The following is a 19,774-nucleotide window of genomic DNA, read 5'->3' on the forward strand; positions in this document are numbered from 1 at the left end:
TACCCATTTAGCACCTGGGTCGAGAGTGGCAAAGGTGGATTAACGCCTTGCCAAAGGACGCCAGACCGCGGTGAGATTCGAACATACGACCCTCTGTTTCAAGGCGAGAGTCAGAACCACTACACCACGGCTCCTCCACGTTCAAATCCTAGCCCTGCCATTATCCCCACTTTAACAAAAAAAAGTCCAAGCATAATTTCTGCTGTCTATAATGGTCAGCCATTAGCTGATTAACTGATTAGCCTAGACGTAAAATTATTTCATATGTAATTGGGTTATATACCATCTTGGTGTTGATGCAGCAGAAAGCTGCTTTGCCGAGTGTCTACAGGAGTTACCTAAACAGAAACAGTATTATATTGAGTTTGCAAAGCTGTCTTGAGCTCGACGAAGTAGTGACAACAACACTCTGCTTTCACTGTGCTTCTCTTCTTCTTATATCAGAACAAAGTTTCCAAGTGCTTTACAGAAAGCTGTCTTTGACACTGTCAAGTATCACTGGTCCTGCATGTCTCGGAGCAGTAGCTGTCTTCGATATGACTGAGCTTGACGAAGCAGAAGCAGCCTTCTGATCAAGATGAAGCAGTATCTATCCTTGATACTCTCCAAGCATCAAAAGTCCTTGATAGTTCTGAATGTGATGTCAAAACTGGCACCAAGAAGACGCTATGACAGAAACGAGGAGAGTGGAGGAAAAGGATTCTGCTTGCTAACAACCAGTTTTTGGTGCTGATGAGAAAGGTACCCTTTGATGTAGTTCTGAAATAGAAAAAAAAAGCCTGAGAGGTTACCATGATAGCACTGTGAGTGTTCATTTTTCATTTAAAGAGCAAATCAAATGATGTTACCTTGAAAAAATAATATGTCCATTTATATAGTGCAGTTACTATGCGCATATATACTTAACTGCGCTTTGATACTTGGTATCATATAACCCTACAGGGCTCCGCCGCTTCGCGGTGGAGCCCTACGCTCAACTATTGACATGCGCCGCAAACCGTCAGTTTGGTTCGCTTATTTTGGACATAATGCTTTGAAAGATAAAAATTTCTAGTCATATATACTCACGAACTTCCTGGACAACCAGCAAACCCTGTAGAATCCTGATTTGAAAATTAATATGAGAAAAAAAAACGTGATTTTCCAGTGCTGTCAAAATGTTCCCATGTTGTAGCAGGCCATCTTGGAAAGTCGAAAATAGACTGTGCATGCGCGGTGTCGGCGCAGCAAACTTTAATATTCAGGCTTTGCAGAGAGATTAATGAATATGCATGAAGCGATGGGGTGACAGATTGTAAACAAACGCACGTGTTCTTAATGTCATCCTTGCCCCCGGCTGACGGCAAAACATGGACCTCCAGAGAGAGATTGCATCAACTGTGAGAGATTTAAATCTGAAATATGAATTGAAAAACGGACAAGTAATGCTACTAGTCCATGCCCTAAATGGGAGGAACACCCTGGGCGTACTCCCTACGGGGTATGGTAAAAGCGATTGTTTCGGTCTTCACCATCTGGTTAAGAAAAAGGTAAGAGGGGCCTCATTTTCTTTTCTTTTTTCTTTCTCATGTGTAAGTAAATACTCAAGGTGGGAATGAAAACAATTATATCCAAATTTGTATTTATTTTGTTTTTACTTGAACAAATCATGTATGCATCTTTCTTGTTGTTGTTGTTGTAGGAGGAGGAGAAGGAGGTGAAGACATTGATGAAATATCTTATGTTATATAACTAATTTCATTATCAATTCAAAAGATGGAACCCGCAAAACCAGGCCCTGGCCCAATGACCCTTGTCATGACGCCCCTCCGAAGTCTTATGATGAATCAGGTGGAGAGGTGGAGGAAGGTCGGTGTCCTCGCTGTGGGACTTACCAACAAAAAAGATATGACAGACGATGACTTACAAGGTATACTTCAGGCTAATCTTTTGATGGAGCTACACATCCATTTTAAACCGTTATAATGCTCAATTACCAAATCAATAAACCTCATAAACAGGGATAATCCGTTGCCAAATTGTAATCATCATCATTTAATATATAGGATGTACATTATCTGGTGATTTTATAAGATTCCCCTACTAGCCTTTACTTTCATGCTTGGGGCCTTGGGGTGATATCATTTCCATTCATGAAAGCAATCTTAGCTACTTTGTAGAGAAATCCTTATCAGAATTTTCGACATACATTTTTACAACACTTTGGATGATCCCTGATAATATTTAAGCTTTGATCTATGAAAAAGCAAAAGACAATCAATTTTGTTTATTTCATGGTTTTATACCTGTAACCATGAATCTGCAACATTGGAAGTGATACAACTATGTTTTTTTGTTCAAGGCATTATTTCAGTCGAATCAATCTTGACTAATTGAGTCTTTTACGCGGGGGTCCCGTCATTATTATGTTCTTAACGAATGATTTCTGTTTCATCATGTATTGATGAATTTTTAAATGATGGCAAATAAATAAATTGTATTGAAATTTAAAAAAAAGTCATGCTCGATTTCATGTCTACTGATTTAGGTTTACGAACAGGACAATTCGACCTGATATTTTCTTCACCGGAAGTCATAACATCACCAACATGGTGGCAGTGGCTACAAGAAAATAAAAGACGAATCACCCTCCTTGCACTAGATGAGGTGCATTGTCTGTCAAAGTGGTAAACATTTATTTGTTATTTGAACATAACACACATACACGTATCTACTAAGTGTTGACAAAACAAATCACACTGTTGATCTTCACTAACTGAAAAGCTATACATATATCAGATTGTAATTTTCTTAGCTATGAAATTTTCATGAAATACTCTTTATCAATTTTCTTTAAATGATGATATAAATAATTAAAAATCCGGTTTGGGATGAATTAAGTGCACAGAATTTTACACAGTAATCATTTAGAGCATGACAGTGTACCTCTTGCAACCAAGAGACGCAAATGACAAAGGTTATCAGGTTATAGAAAATAACGAGTGTGACACACAACGGTAGTGTGTGATATTGTTGCGTTCTTGATAAGTTACTGCTAAATTTATATTTGATGACTTTGAAGACTTGATAAAAAAGAATATCTAGATAAATATTCACAGGATTATTTCAAGGATAATGAGAGTGTAGGCAGAGGGGGCGCTCGAGGATGGGGGCACAGTGCCCGCACTTTTGAAGTCCTAACAATCAACCCTTCTAAATCTTAACATGCTCTTTTTATTTCTAATAGCGCCCCTTTGCTTTTACATCAGAGCTCCTCATCGCTTAAAATACCCCCATCTTTATTTCAGTAGTGCCCTTTCTGTTCCATTAGTGCCAAATTCTTTTGAAATAGTGCCCCTTTCATCTTCAGTCGTACCTCACTTCTCTTCCAATATAGTACATTCCCTACATATTTCTCTTCAAATAATGTCCCTTTCTCTTTCAAAAGTGCCCCTGTAACCCTCAACACTACCAAAACTGTCCCATTTTTTTCAAGTCTGCCCCCTTTCTCTTCGAATAATGCCCATTTCTCTTTCAATACTGCTATCCTTTCTCTTTCAAGTTCCCCTTAAACCGCCCAGCAAGCACCCTGAATATTCATGTTTGCTGCGCCGACACCGCGCATGCGCAGTCTATTTTGGACTTTCCAAGATGGCCTGCTACGACATGGGAACATTTTGACAGCACTGGAAAATCACGTTTTTTTTCTCATATTAATTTTCAAATCAGGATTCTACAGGGTTTGCTGGTTGTCCAGGAAGTTCGTGAGTATATATGGGCTATTCCACGGTTACTCACGTTACATTTGGAGACACCTTGACTCATACTTGGAGCTGTAACTCCATTATTATTGATAGGAACTAAACATCTCCTTATCACAACAAAGTACACAGTCTGACTATCCTTCGTATAAAAACAAAACTTGGGAAATTCTATTATGCTCCTGGCAAATCTTTGGAATGTGTCGGTTACTCACGTTACATGATTTGGACATGCATAAAATTAAAAGTCAACATAAGTGAAAAGTCTCCTCATACAAGGCTTTTATGAAAGTTGATTATATCCATTTCAAAGAAGTGTATTAGGGAGACAAACTTTGTATATAATTAAAAAAATAAAGAACACATGGTTTTTACTTGGGGTGCAGATAATATGGTTACTCACGTTACGGTTACTCACGTTACATTTTGTCTATGTATGGTTAACAACACACATGTCATTAAAAATTCAATAATGTGTGTAAAATTCATTGCTAGGAACATCTAAAAGAGATTTTATACCAAAAATTGGAACAATTGGAGCTTTATTAGGGAGTAGGAGGGAAAAGTACGATTTCGCTTACTAATTATGCATTAATTAGCATAATCGCTTAATACCAATTTGCATGAAATAAATTACTGTATAGTATTGTAGATTATGTCCAAGACAACCTGCATGCAAATTTTTGGCGTGATCGTGCGGCCAATGGCCGAGATCTCAAGGGGGGCCTGGGAGCCCCCCCCCTCTCCCACCCCCGGGCCATATCAACTCCCAAAATACCCCGGCCTAGATAGGGTTACAGGTAAGGGCATTCAATGTCTTGTTCAAACACTCTTTAAAGTTTGGTTAATCAAAACCAAGTCTTACTAATGCACTCTTGCATTGTGAATACTTCTACTAATATTCAATTTTTTTGTGTGATTGTATGACCACTGATATTTTGATGAACAAAGAGTCACATCAAAGAGATGTACCCTCATTTTGCTTTTAATTAATAAAAAATAACTTCACAACTCACCATGAGACTTAAAACTTGACATCCCACAGAAAATGTTAGCGAACTGAATAATTTTTACTGGTTACTCACATTACATGATGGTTACTCACGTTACAAAGTTACTCATGTAACGTTACAGTTTTTCTTCATCAATTTAAAAAAAAATTTGTACTTTTCAATGATTTTGATCGTCATCACTGTGTCAAAGATTGTTTGAAGGAAGAGAATTTAAAATCCCACCAATTAACTGTGAAGAATTTTTCTCTCAGAAAACAAAGTCAGTTTTTCCGGTTACTCACGTTACATCACCTTAGCAGGTTGCAATATTTATTTTTTGAATGAGTACTACAAATTTACTTGAAAAGCGGTTGTGTATTTTAAGTAATTTGACTCTTCTAAACTTCAGAAATATGTAAAGTGGTATGTTGTTGCAACAACAAAATGGTAATAAGGCATATTTCATTTTTCACTATTTTTCTTGTATTTTGGTACACAATGGAAGACACAACTTTTGACCATTTTTTTCCAAAGTATACATATGAAAATAAACTTTTTATTTCTTGTTCCTGAAACTATCATGTATGAAGGACTTAAAGTATTAAAAAAATCAAGAAAATATTGAATTTGAATTTTTAAGCTCATGTCCACCAACCTGTGGAATTGCCCATATGACTAGCAATTTTTATCTTTTAAAGCATTATGTCCAAAATAAGCGAACCAAACTGACGGTTTGCTGCGCATGTCAATAGTTGAGCGTAGGGCTCCGCCGCTTCGCAGCGGAGCCCTGTAGGGTTAGGTATCATATTATTACGCCAGCTGTAGCTGAGCCACCATATCAATAGGCGCTAAAGCTAAAATGAATTTTAAAAATTATCTACGAACACATGTCTTGATGTCATCTTATTAACATCACAGCAATTTCACATTCTTATGATGTAACTATAAGATGGAATGGCGACCAACATTTCTGGGGGCCCATTTCATAAAGGACTTGCAACTGATGTAACTTTACCATTTTGGCAACTACCATGGCAACCTTGATTGTGAATGGCTGCTGAGGCCTTTTACAATGGTAGTTGCCATAATGGCAAAGTTACAACAGTTGCAACTCTTTATGAAACAGGCCCCAGGAAGCCTTACCAGACATTGACTCGTATTCTCAAGAGAGGCTTCAATTGTCACATGGAACAAAACCTTGGACTATGCAAATTTGTTAACACAATTACGCTTGTTTCATCACATCTATTTAAAGTTGAGTTATAAGTGCAGGCTCTTGGCAAAAAAACATCAAATTGAAGCACGATAATACAAGAAATTTACATTGTTCATGATTTTGCACCATGGTACAATTGACACCTCTTTTAAGAATACGGACCATTAAGACTTCAGCAAAAAACTCCATCGGTGACTTTGATGTGCTTCCCTCATATAGAATCCTTTTGCAGTGTAACATGGCTGTCTTGAAAATGCCATTCACACTAAGTAGCACACTGCATGAATTTGCCATTCACTTTGTGCACTGATCTAGAAATCCTACTGCTGGTCTAGTCACATCTGTACAACATTCTTTATTTCTTCTCACATTTTGAGGAGGAATCATTATGAAATTTGCTGTTTTATCCCTCTTGTTGTATACTATTATCAACTTTTAGCTACCTGGGTACGTCTTACAAAGAGTTGCGATTGATCCGATCAATCACAACTATGGGCCAGCAACGTCAACATCTATTATGTATGTTTGTTCAAAAATATTTTCTAACTATGCTGTATTTTCATGCATTCATTGTTTTCTTGAAAATTCACTATGCTTCTCTTTGTTGAAAAAGGACATTGTGCAAATTTTCTGTAGAAAAAATTAGGTCACTGATTTCCATAGAGTTACAATTGATCAGATCACTCGTAACTCTTTGTAAGACGGGGCCCAGAAGTTACTAGATCACGAATCACACAAGTAAACAGCATGGGCTAAATCCAGGAACTTTTGGTCATTGCTGACTTTGAGTAACAAGAAAAGGAATAACAAGAAACAAAAAATTTTGCATTTTTTAAAAAGACTAAAATTTGGGCTGCACTCTTACCAAAATATGCTGTATGGCAAACCTAACATATGAGACTATTACCGTATGTGACCATGAAAATTTTGAGGCGACCACATAATTGCTATTGGCTGTAGACATTCTAGAATCTATGGTAGCCGCAGCAAATGAGACTGAGGCATCAATCACCACTGCACTCTGCACTCTTACCTTATATATAAGGTTTGCCAAGATGCATTCTACCTCCTCCTTGTCTACATCTTCCAGTCCTGTGAATTTCAGAGCTGTTTCAAACGCATCGATAGGTACCTGATGTACTTTCAGCATTAGTTGTCTGCAATGATAAATGAAGTGTTCTATATATATATACAATGATCAAAATTTTCTGTGTACTGGGGCCTGTTGCATAAAAGTTAACATAATGGTAACTTTGCCATCCAATGGTAACTTGCGTGGAATCCTTGATTCTGATTGGCTGTTGATCAGCGTTATCATGGTAGTTACAATTGGGTGTCAGTTAACATAATAATAACTTTTATGCAGCGGGCCAAGGTGTGTTTATTCTGTGCCTTATTACTTAACTTATTCCCAGATATTTGTAATTCTTTGCATGTATGTGTATTGATGGCTACAGTGTATGTATAGTTTCTTAGAATTAAATATATTCCTTTTAGCTCTTAACAGCTATGCTATAAAGTAACATTGACGTCAGCCTCTGCCTAATATGATCTTGAGAAGAATGCTGCTCTACCTAAATCAAAATATCTCCACCCTGTTATGGGGTAGACTACGTCTCTATATTTTGCTATAGACATTGTCATTTAAAACAAAACTTACATTTTCTTGAATAGATTCCTGTGTGTGATAGTCTGTAGTTTCCTTAACTTACACTTTCTTGAATAGATTCCTGTATGTGATAGTCTGTAGTTTCTCTAACTTACACTTTCTTGAATAGATTCCTGTATGTGATAGTCTGTAGCTTTTCTAACTTACACTTTCTTGAATAGATTCCTGTATGTGATAGTCTGTAGTTTCCTTAACTTACACTTTCTTGAATAGATTCCTGTATGTGATAGTCTGTAGTTTCTCTAACTTACACTTTCTTGAATAGATTCCTGTATGTGATAGTCTGTAGTTTCCTTAACTTACACTTTCTTAAATAGATTCCTGTACGTGATGGTCTGTAGTTTCTCGATGATGAGGTAGACACCGCACTTGATGAAGAATGCCTCGTTCTTGTTCATAGCACTCATCAGGAGACGGAGATCGCCCATCTTGGTTGCCTTGGCGATATCCGCAAACTGCATCAGATCGTACTTCTTCAGAAGGGATGTCTTTGGCATATGACCCTGGTGTGTCAAAATATGAATTATACAGTTTGTATGAAAATTGTAGAGGGTCGATATTCATAGATTAGTGAATCTAGCAATTTTGACAGTGAGCCACTCTCCAGTCTTTGTTCAGTACCTTACTTCTACTTCTGATGCCATGTGTACTTTAAAAAAAAATCACTGTAGGAGACACAAGTATGATTTCCATTCTTATGCAAGTTTAAGGGAACTGATTCCCCCCACACCCCAAGATTTCAGCTATTAAACAATCGTGAAGAGAAATTGGCATGCAGATAACCCCATGTCACAATCTACAAAACTGCAAATAAAAATTTCGAAAAAAAATCTTGTTTCAAGTTAATTAATGCAGAAAATCAGAGGATTGTTTGAATAAATTATATAAACTGCTAATATTTGATTATAGACTGTTTGTAGGATTCCAATTAAATATATAAAAAAATCATACAATTTAAAATATGTATGGAAGTAGTTTTCTGCAAACTTACCAGCAACATTTTGACAGGTAGAAGATAGATCAGGATGAGACGTTTGTTCTGCCGACTGGAATGATGACATCGCTGGAATGCAAACGATAGGTGCTCCTCGGCTAAACATTCAAATTTTAAAGGAAATTACTGCGGTTAGTATTCGAAGATACACTTGCCAATTTTAGGTGGTGTTGGAAACACAGTTTAGATTAACTTCCCCTGCTCCATCACCTAATTTCAGTTTACAGAAAATATTCAACTCACATCTATGATGGCTAAACCCCAGATAGAATCATCTTAAGACCAGCTTTATTTAAAATTTGTTTAGGTACCTTGTAAATCAGGGCTCCGTAACACGAAGGTTTGCAATCAATCACTAAATACCAATGACCAATCACGATCATCGTTGTATACAAGCTCTGTTTAAAATACTGACCGGGAACCAATCATTACGGTTCTTTCATATTTGCAATTCATCGCAAACCTTTGTGTTATGGAGCCCTGGTGATATCATATTTGGTGTTTGGTGTTGGAAGCAAAATTTAGATTACCTTCTCTGGCTACAACACCTAATATGAATTCATAAATATGATCCAAATCACATTATTGGGTGATTTCCAGTTTGGTGCTGGTGTTTGAAGCACAAGCTAGATTATATTCCAATCCTCTATAAACACCTAATCTCATCCAATTATGAGCTTCTTTAAAATTCTTGATTTTGATTGGCTGTTGACAATTGTAACTATGATAGTTACCATTGGATGATAAAGTTATTATAATAGTAATTTTTATGCAATGTGGCTAAAATCATTGTCACTCCTGTATGCATACTTGGACCAAGTTTGAAATGAACATGTCAAAATTCTTTAGTTACTGCAAGAAACCTTAATAACCATGGCGACCATCTTTGGTGGACGGAGGCAGTAAAATGACCACTGACCTGCTTTGAAGTTGCTTTCAAACATCTCTTTCCTGCCTACGTAATACTTGTACGTTACTAGCTGTGAGATACTGAAACGATCTTTGAGAGATGAGCCATCTATTGCCCGAATGAGAGGTTTACATAATGGCAGCTTGTTGATCTAAATTGGATTTGAAAAAATACATCCAAGTCAATGATGATACACACCTTTCCATTGTGCTAAGAGAATTAATCATAATTTGAAAAAAATATACAGAAAAATTATACAGAAGAACTGAATACTATTCTTTTATTTATAAAATGCCTAAATGATTAATAGAAAACAAAAACTCATATACCAGGGCCACATCTTACAAAGAGTTACAATTGATCCAATTAATCGTAACTCTATGGAAATCCATCAGTGTCATAATTTTTATACAGAAAATTTGCACAATTTCCTTTGTAAAAAAGAGAAGCACAGCAAATTTTCCAGAAAAGCAATGAATGCATGAATATCAATTATAGTTAGAAAATATTTTGAACATGCAAAATAGATGTTGATGGCCATCCATAGTTGATCAAATCAATCATAATTCTTTGTAAGACGAGGGCCTGATGTTATTTTTTTGATAATTCGATACATCCAATGTATCAGATAATTAGATTTATGTAACTGCTATGCTAGATTTCACACATGTTTTTTTGATGACCAAAAGGTATTTCACTAAAAAAAATACATGAATGCAAGCTACACACATCTTGACTTTCTCTGAGCGCTCTTTGCCAACTGTTTTTATCCACCCATTTCCTTGGACAGTTGTCCAAACAACGCCAGAACAAGTTGCATGACAAGGAGAGGAGCGTTGGAGACATGTAGATAAATCTAATTATCTTATAAATGATACAATCAGGTATGATTATCATGATGGGAGTAGTCCATTAGAACAAGGCTAGCTTGACTATTGCATAGGCAAGAACTCATAACAAGAACGAGGCGCAGCAAACACCTAACACCCATACTACAAGAATTACGCTGGCTTCCTGTAAAATCCCGTATTGAATACAAGATATTACTCCTAACCTATAAATGCTTACAAGGTCAATCGTCACTCTATCTCAAAGAACTCATTGAACAGTATGTACCCCAAAGAAAATTAAGGTCAAACAACAAATCTCTCCTTGTAGTTCCCAAAATTAACACTCAATTCTACGGTGCTCGTTCATTCAAAATGTCCTCTGCTGAACTTTGGAATAAATTACCTGATATTGTTAAACAAGCTAATAATGTAGAATCCTTTAAGTCCCTTTTGAAGACATTCCTTTTCGTAAAATAAGATATACATGTACCTATTAATTGATTATATATTTGCTCCCCTGTGAACAGGCTTTTCTTTCTTCTCCATTCTTTCTATTCTTCTTTCTAAGCGCATAGAGACATGATTTTATCATCGTTATATGCGCTATATAAACAATGTTTTATTATTATTATTATTATTAGAAATACATAGTAGTTTTAAACTCTACATGTCCTTGCAAGTGATGGGTTAAGGATTAAGTAATTATCAATAATATCATGCGTTCATTATCACATGCTCATTTACACTTCACAATTACATTAAGTCAGACTTAATTATTCATAAAACACCCTTCTGATTTTTCAAATTAGACAAAAAGCTACCTCTCCCTTAAAACTATTAGATAAGATATGAAAATCAAAACTTTGAATTTGAATGCTTTACCTTGAAATAGACCTTGAAGAGTTGGTTGACAAGATAGAGCATACCCCATTTCTTTGTATCTTCCGTCGATGCTCGCCTGTACATGTAGTGTGAAAAAAGGTACAAAACAATAATTTATTGAAAAATAGGGCCAAGTCATGAAGGAAATTCTTCTTTCCGGATTCTGATGGCATCTTATGATGAGAGTAGTCTATTGTTTGCCCATGGTGCATTCCATGTTATCCGCATAGTGGAATTCAGTTGTCAAAACTGAATTAAAGGCATTTCACAAGGCACTTTCGTTTACTTTGTGGTTCTTTACCTAAGTGCATAAAAGTACATCTCCATATTTCAGAATATCTGTGGATATTATAATTCATTTAGGACAAGAGCTCAAACTGGGGGAGGTTGTTTCACAAAGAAGTATGTCCGACTACAATTCATGTTTAAATGCCAATGCTCAATCTTTACATTGTGATATCATGGATTACACGGTAGTGCCTGTTCATGATTGACCAATGTGGTGATGACTTTAATACTGCACGCGACTATGAAACTAAATTTTAATTGCCACTCAATTCTTTGTGAAACACCCACCTGCGGCCAGTTGCATAAAACTTTTGCCATAAAATACTCTGGCAAATTCTTTGCCAGAGTTTTTTAACGCATAATTTTCAACGGCATAATTTTGTTTACCAGAGTTTTTGTTTATTTTGCAGAGTTTTTTTTTGGCAATAAGTTTTATGCAACAGGCCCCAGGTGCATGAAAGTGAATAGAACTGAGGCATAATATACATACCCATCAGCAGCACACGTTCTGAAGCAAGCCATCATAGTATCAGCTGCTTTCTCTAACAGTTCACCAGGTTTTCCTTTCCCTTTCTTTGACAACTGAGTCTCAGCCTGAAGAAAAAATGACATGCATTTGCTTGTAAAATGTTTAATATTTAATATCTAATGATTTTCAAAAATGATTTTTTTTTCTGTTTTTCATTGAATGTCGCATGATTTTTAAAATTATTATTTTCAAGAAATATTTCAACAAGGTTCACCCTACATCGCCGAGGCTATTTTGAATGGAATCTTGAGATCGTGAGAAAAAAATGACATGCATTTGCTTGTAAAAATGTTTAACATTTAATATCTAACAGTTTTCAGAAATGATTTTTTTCTGTTTTTCATTGAATGTCTAGTGATATTTTTAATCATTATTTTCAAGAAATGTTTTAACCAACATAGCAGAGGTTATCTTTATATTGCATAGATGTATGCTATTTCGAGTGTGTAGTTTGGGTGCACTGTATCTAGATTGTGTCTGGCATGGTATTTTGTCAAAAACCTACAGCCGCCACAGAGTCGCCCTAAGGGATTGTGCATCGTCAATTCAAAGGACATACGGTAGTCACATGATTTCTGTCTCCATAAATTAAAAATATCCTGTGTGGCAAACGTTCCATTATGTGACTGTTACAGTATAATGTGACCAGAGAAACTCTGAGGGGACCCTATAATTACTGCCGGCTGTAGATATTCTAGAATCCACGGTAGGCACGGCAAATGAAACTGAGGCATCAATCACCACTCATGTAAAAGCGGTATTCAGACGTGTGATCTATCACTAATGGTATTTACTATTAAACGTAATACAATATCATAAATATTATTTGAATAAGAAAGAGCTATACTTACACTGTTGGCAAATAACCTCAGATCGACTATGACCACATATAAAACAGGTAGAGCCCTGAAAAGAGAAAAAGAAGATATTTCATAAATCAAATGAAGTGGGAATGTGGAAACAGAATGAAACAAACTTTGAACATTACAACCAAAAAATAAGCATCTTTCACAACATTGCAAAAAGACAGATTCTCATTTGTGTGCAGCTAAAATTTATGCTTCCATTATTGGCTAATCTGAAGTATAATACACGCTTGACCTAAGATTTGGAGATTGTCACTCTCATGTTGTTATCACAAGTGAAATTAAACACTTTAATGCAATACTTGACTTTTCACCCAAAAGATAGTACTAGATCATTTATTTTTACATGTATATTTCTTTTTATACATAAATGTTAGCTGCACACAATTGAGAATCTGTCTGGTTACTATAATGTGAAAGATATTGCTTGGATAGATGTAGAGAATAATCAGTTACATGATTGAGGTTTTTGTAGTTTTCTTGTGAAAAAAATTGTTATCATTATCTGTCATTTCATCAAAATTTGTTAGGCCAATTAAAATATTGGACATTTGTAATGTCCTTTTTTTTTCTTAGTGACTTTTGACGTTTGCAAAAATGGATTTCAGGAAGAATGAACTTACTGAATTTTAAATTTTAAATCTCATAGGAATATATAATCAACTAATACCAATATTCAACCACCCCCACACCTTTATCCATTGAACTAAAAATCAATATCAAACTCACCAGTTTTCATCCTTTTGACTCTGGAAAGCTTTGTTGAATGCTCTGTAATAACTCAGGTTAAGGATTCATAAAAGCTGGACAAAGTTCACCACTACATCAAAGGAGACTTTGATGTAAAAATGATGAACAATCAGGGAGTGATTTGGTTAGAAAAAAAACACCAAGAGTTGTCTCAATCTGCATTTTACAATCGGGGGGGATCCAAGCTATGTCATACCATTTCATACATTAAAATGTCACTCTTCAAAATAGTGAACTACATGTATATTAAAATTAGAGCAGAATTCATGCAGAACACTGGTTTATTTGAATAATCATGTAGACCATAGGAAACCAAGTAATAGTTTCATAGATGCTTCTTTGGATGCCTCAAATTGAGAAACAAGAGCCTCTTAATGACATCTCTGAGACCGAAGACTGTGCATCGTCATTGCATGCTTTACAACATTTACAACGGTGCACTCGGCAGTTATATCCAGCTTCTTTTCCCAAATTTAGGTTTACGTACACAATGGGAAATGCCAAAGTTTACAAAGCAACAGCGTTGCGATGGCCCCACTCATCGAAAAACAGCTTTTGCTGAATAGGTCTTGCCGTGTTGAAATAAATAAATGAAATGAAATCAACCACCAGATGCTTAGCTACAGTACGAGCATAACAAACAAGTTTTAATAAACAATGCTTATTTTCAAATTAAAACATGCTGTGATGACATTCCACAAACTTTACCTTGGAAACCTGGATTAAGATTTTGATAGTGACGCCACTGTCAAACAACAAGCATATCGTCGCCTTCCCGCATTAGGGCAGTTAGTGCGGACTGCGCGTCGCCTTCCCGTGCAAAGGCCATTAGCGCGGACACTGTTCACTGCATGCTTACAGCCTTTCTGCGGGAAGGCGGCGTGCAGTGCGCACTAATGGCATTTGTATGGAAAAGCAACGATCTAACGGCCTTTGTGCCGGAAGGCAACAATATCATATCAGAATAACATGCATATATATATTCTTTTAAATTATAAAATTATCAAATACAAGGAATGTAGCAAAGGATACTGAACAACAACTTTTTGTAGTGAGTATGCTTCAATGAAGTCATGATTAGCCACACACCAACAGCACCTGGACAATGAAATTAGTTAAGAGTTAACTTTAACAGGATAATGATAAAAGAAAATAACCCTTTCCGGGCTCTCCCCCACTTGTGAATATCAAATGATAAACAGAAGTGTGACCCCCCCCCTTCCTCCCCACTTGTGAATATCGAAACACCAATGTCACCTGCCTTAAAAAATAAAGAACATTGAAAGAATTTAGTAATATGCAAGAACATAAAGAATAATATATAATTTGATAGAAAACAAATTATACTTTCATAATAGCTGAAGACAAAAAATAGACAGATTTCTCAGGTCAGTAATTTGTTGCTGGAATGCTAAAACCTTGTATGTATAATAAAGTATAAATGTGAAATTAATTAGGACTGCTCAAGAAAAGCTAAATTATACTACTGATAATAACAGCTGGATTTATTAAGCGCTTTTTGCCTGTGGATGCAAAATGCTGTATTACCCTTGCTTTTGCCGTGCTGCCATATAGGTGCTGAAGCATTCAAGGAATTTCTTCCTACCGGGTACCCATTCACCTCACCTGGGAAATTTCTTGCTGAAGGAAAACACATCATATATCTAGGAATCGAACCAACGTCCCTCAGAATGAAAGACAAGTGTCATAACCACTAGACCATGACGTCCCCACTAGAGTTTAACATCATGAAAGGAAACATTCTACTGCCAAGAAAGATTTCTTGATCTAAAGAAATTAAAAGAATGTTTTCAGACAATATGATGTTACCACCATTGTCAACTTGTCATATCTCTAAAATACAGCTTTTTCTGAGATGGGCCCTGAACATTTTCTAAGTTTGATTTTTACAAGGTTTTAACGCCCCAGGGACAATTATTTTGTTTTTGTAATGGACTTACTATTGATCACACATTAAATGAAAAAAAAAAGAATTATTCAATGAAAAATTTTAATATTCAAATTACTCTAGTCACTATTTGTATTTTGTGATGGACATACTTGAGATGGGCAGCTACCATTTCATCATATGGAGGCTCAAACCATTGTTCACACTGTTCCTCCGGACTCTCCAGGTGAAGTCTGGGGTTGGCAATGTGTGGATGCTTGAAAGAAAGATGGTCCTATGGTGGAGTAAATCAAGAATATAAGGCTATTTTTATTATCATTATTACTTCCTCTTTACACAGTAGTAATATTCATTGAGGAACAGGGGTGTGAGTGGTCACAAATAAAAAGATCTGAAAAAAGTTTAAGAGTATTGAAAAAGTCTGAAATAGAAAGAGCTCCCATACTTTTTGTACAGAGGAAAGCCAAATATAAGCTGAAATTCAGCTGAAAATCAAAACAAAAAAAATCTGAAATCAGATAAAAATCTGAACTCTCACACCCCTGTTGAGGAATATCAACAATAAAATACGATTCAATAAAACACAGACACAGCAGTCAAAATATCATCACATAGGGTGAAGTGAAGTAAGAACTTAAAGACTATTATTATTTATTTAGCAATATCAAAAATGAAATATGCATGATGTAAATGGACTTCTTCATTTGTGAGGGGTGACTGGTAACTGAAACTTAATTAAGATGTCTCAGTAATGCTGAGAATTATCATTGTCATTGTTAACCATTTTGAAGCCAAGGTGAATATTTCAATCAGTGAACACTGATGAAAAGTTAAAATTTCTGCTATGACCAATTATTTTAATCCCTCCCACCCCATCCATTTTCAATTCTCTACCCCACCCTCTCTTTTGTTTTCACTCCCTCTGTCTCTTCCTCTCTCATAGACATTTTAATAATTGAAATATTCAAAACTTACTGCAAGAAGGCTGCCATCTCTCCTTTTGATCCCATTTTCTACCTGTAATTTCAAACAAAGAAAAATTTACAACATTAATATGCCTATATCATCACAGCTCTTGCTCCAGTTTGCTATCATTTGGTGAATAATCAGTTGTGTAACAGATTTCTAATGTTTCTAGATATTTAACTTTTGGATGATGTTCGAAGGTTTGCATGGTGGTATGAACCATCGCGTAAGTGGTTTACGGTACCCCATGTGTAAAGTCCATGGAAGGACTGAGATAAAAGTGGATAGAAATAGAAGTGAAATGGAAAGGTGAAAAGTGAAGGTTGGGAAGTCAGACTCTGTCAAAGTATTGTTTTCAGGATAAGTGTAGTACTTAAAAGGGCTGTAAAGCAGTGGGGCCCGTAACACAAAGCTTAGCAATGATCATAGAACATTTTTCTACGATTCCATTGACTACAATGTACAATCAATCGTGAAAATCAAGTGTACGATTGATCACTAATCTTTGTGTTACGGGCCCCAGGAGTGGAAAGCCGAGTAGAGGGTAGGGTGAGAGAAGGCTGGCTTGAGTCGGCGAATAGACTTGTGTAGCATTAGCAGGAGCAGTAGAGAAGACTTGACATTTTGGGAAGGTTGACTATCCATCTTCAGGAGTGTCCATCTTTTATTTTGTATCCCTTTCCTTTGGCTTTCCAATGGCAAAATGTCAGAATCCACTATGGATGTTTACTAATAAATTTTGCCACATATCTTTTTAAATAGAATCAACAGCTTCTTTTATTTTCTTTGTATGTGCTAGTTTTTGTAAGTGCAAGTTTGGTACATGTACTAATCTTGTGAGACCTTGAGCTGCCAACTGTCACTACTTGAGGCTCACTCATTTTTCACCCCTTAATTATTGCAAATCTATGGGTATCTCATTCTCCACTAGTTAAGTCCATCCCAGAAAAATGTTGGTTCAATTAAATAGAGAAAAATCAAACTATCATAAATATGGCATAATGCTGAAAATGTCATCAAAATCGGATGTAAAATTCCAATTCTTTCCCCTTATTCTTTCTTTCCCTTCCTCCCTTCACAATTCCTTCCTGTTTTTCTTCTTTCTTTCAAAGAATGAAGGAAACATGTTTTTTCCTTCCTTCCTTCTCAGTTCTCTCCTTTATTTTTATCTTTCACAAATTTATTAATCTTCCCTTCCTTTCTTTCTACATTTCAAATGACGGAAACCTTTTTTTTTCCTCTTATTTTTTCTTTCATCCTTCTTTTATTCTAACTTTCTTGTAAGCTTTATTTTTTCCCTTCTTCATTTTTTCTTTCTTCTCAATTCATCATTTGTCTTTTCTTTCTCTCCATTCTGTCGTTCACGTTTCACTCTCCCTTCCAATTATTTATATTTTTTCACAAGTCTAACACTATAGCCTTCTTTGCTAATCTTTGTCGAATGTCCCGTATTTAATTCTGTGAAATCTGGTCACCCTGACTGGCAGTGGCACTGGCATTTGATTCGTGATCGTGTGACTTGTCTTAGTGCGAGCAACTAAATTTATATTTCGATTCCAACACCATTTTCAATGCATGGGACCGTTCTTACAATCGTACAATAGTTTCAAACTAAATTATTCGTTTTAATGTGTGATAATAACAGTCATTTAGCCAAATAAACTTATCCTATACAATAATCTACGATTTCTTTCAAATTACAAGCAGAAAAGAGGTCAAATATCCAAACTTTAAAGATATACTAACCTGTTGCAAATATTGATTCAAACTTGTGTGTGCCATGATTTTGATGTTGCCGAGGCCGAGGGCCGTGTCTACACATAGGATGAAATAGAAATAGTGCCATCAGCAAAATGCACATCATCACAAAATTAAAAAAAAAGGATAAATAAAAACTCAGTTACAAATAAACAATATTTTTTTTCAAAAATAATATTATTTAAACGAAATTACAATTCATAGAATTATCTAAAGATTTATATTCGCGTGATCAGAATTTAAAGGGAAACTGACGCTGACGTGTGCACTGGCGTTTGACACGACGTGAGTGGAGCTGAGGATCGAAAATTTACAATATTGGTCATTTTTTAATTATTATTTACTTCAAATTTGAAAACTCAGACTATTCTTCAACATGCCTAGCAAGCAGAGAATGAGGTTACAAAATGACAAAGCAAGCAAGAACGTGGAAAAGAGGGGGAACGTACCGAAAACATTGGTGAGTATTTTTTTTACAATTGAGTGTCATTGGCATGGCATCGCGCAGTGCAGTGACAGCTCCTATGATTGGCCTGTGCAATTTCTTGTGCATGCGAGGGAACTATTATTATCACGTTTTCTTGTCAATGAAATGTCATGTCATTTGAATAACTCATGAGTAACGCTGTCTCCCACATGAATAACCGGCCCCTCTTCATGCCCTTTTTATTTAATAAAGGACAAGTCCACCCCAACAAAAAGTTGATTTGAATTATAAAAAAAGAGAAAATCAAACATAAAACTAGAAGCATAAATTAAGTTTACACTTAAAATTTAATCAAAAATAAATCAGATGTAAAAAAAGAGGAAAGTTTTGCTTTATTTCACAAAACAGTTGCACACCCTCATTTAAATGATTGGAGTCAGGGGACTGATGTCTTGATGTCACTCGGCTCACTATTTCTTTTGTATTGTATTGTACTATGAAATACATGTAGGAAATAGAGGGGTCTTTTCTAATTTTCTCCTTATGTCATTAGGGAATTACAATTGTTTTAACATTTGATGTTTCAGCAAAGCTGGTCCTTATTGCCATATCTGTAAAAAATAAAATGTATAATTCAAACAATAAAAAACAAAAGAAATAGTGAGGGACATCGTCGACTCACATTTGCATGTTGCTGAGTTGTGCATACCGTATTTTTGTGAAAACTAAGCACAACTTTGAAACTTTCTTAGTTTACATCCGAATTTGATGAAATTTTCAGCATTATTCTTGTTTGCTTTTTCTCTATTGATTCAAATCATCATTTTTCTAGAGTGACTTTTATGCTGCAATGCATGGTATACACCATTGCAAATTGTGCTTCTGAGTTCGAGTTTCTACCAAAAATGAAAACGCCAATGGCAATGCGCTGCATGGGCCATGGTCAGTGTCACTGATGATGTGGCATGTTCGTGCAAATGTATGACCGATGGAACTTCGATTTTAAATTCGTCATTCACACTCCAAATTTCTTTATTTGAATCCATGT

At 35.7% G+C, this 19,774-nt stretch overlaps 1 protein-coding gene across 2 annotated transcripts; it reads right to left on the reverse strand.

The window, feature by feature from the left end:
* Positions 1 to 237: 237 nt before the first annotated feature.
* Positions 238 to 18,346, reverse strand: LOC121429880 (PCI domain-containing protein 2-like). Of its 2 annotated transcripts, XM_041627134.1 has the most exons (13): positions 18,288 to 18,346; positions 16,551 to 16,592; positions 15,728 to 15,849; positions 14,699 to 14,764; positions 13,646 to 13,687; positions 12,902 to 12,956; positions 12,012 to 12,115; positions 11,234 to 11,309; positions 9,531 to 9,672; positions 8,609 to 8,709; positions 7,921 to 8,120; positions 6,982 to 7,105; positions 238 to 759 (listed from the first exon to the last, which is right to left on the reverse strand). In XM_041627134.1, exons 1-13 carry the CDS (start codon positions 18,321 to 18,323, stop codon positions 667 to 669), a joined length of 1,203 nt encoding a protein of 400 aa, XP_041483068.1. In that variant the 5' UTR covers positions 18,324 to 18,346; the 3' UTR covers positions 238 to 666. The 2 variants fall into 2 exon arrangements, with proteins under 2 accessions (XP_041483068.1, XP_041483069.1); XM_041627135.1 differs by lacking the exon at positions 238 to 759 and having other exon boundaries at positions 7,016 to 7,105; positions 7,869 to 8,120.
* Positions 18,347 to 19,774: the final 1,428 nt, after the last annotated feature.

This window comes from Lytechinus variegatus, chromosome 16 (assembly GCF_018143015.1).
Source record: "Lytechinus variegatus isolate NC3 chromosome 16, Lvar_3.0, whole genome shotgun sequence".
In the NCBI taxonomy this organism is placed as follows: domain Eukaryota; kingdom Metazoa; phylum Echinodermata; class Echinoidea; order Temnopleuroida; family Toxopneustidae; genus Lytechinus; species Lytechinus variegatus.

Excerpts from the sequence above, each read along its gene's own strand:
- LOC121429880 (XM_041627134.1), bottom strand. The coding sequence starts at position 18,323 with ATGGCACACACAAGTTTGAATCAATATTTGCAACAG. Across the intron at positions 12,116-12,901 it reads TGAGGTTATTTGCCAACAGT|GCTGAGACTCAGTTGTCAAA; the intron begins GTAAGTATAGCT and ends TTTTTTCTTCAG. Across the intron at positions 9,673-11,233 it reads TCTTCAAGGTCTATTTCAAG|ATCAACAAGCTGCCATTATG; the intron begins GTAAAGCATTCA and ends AATCCAATTTAG.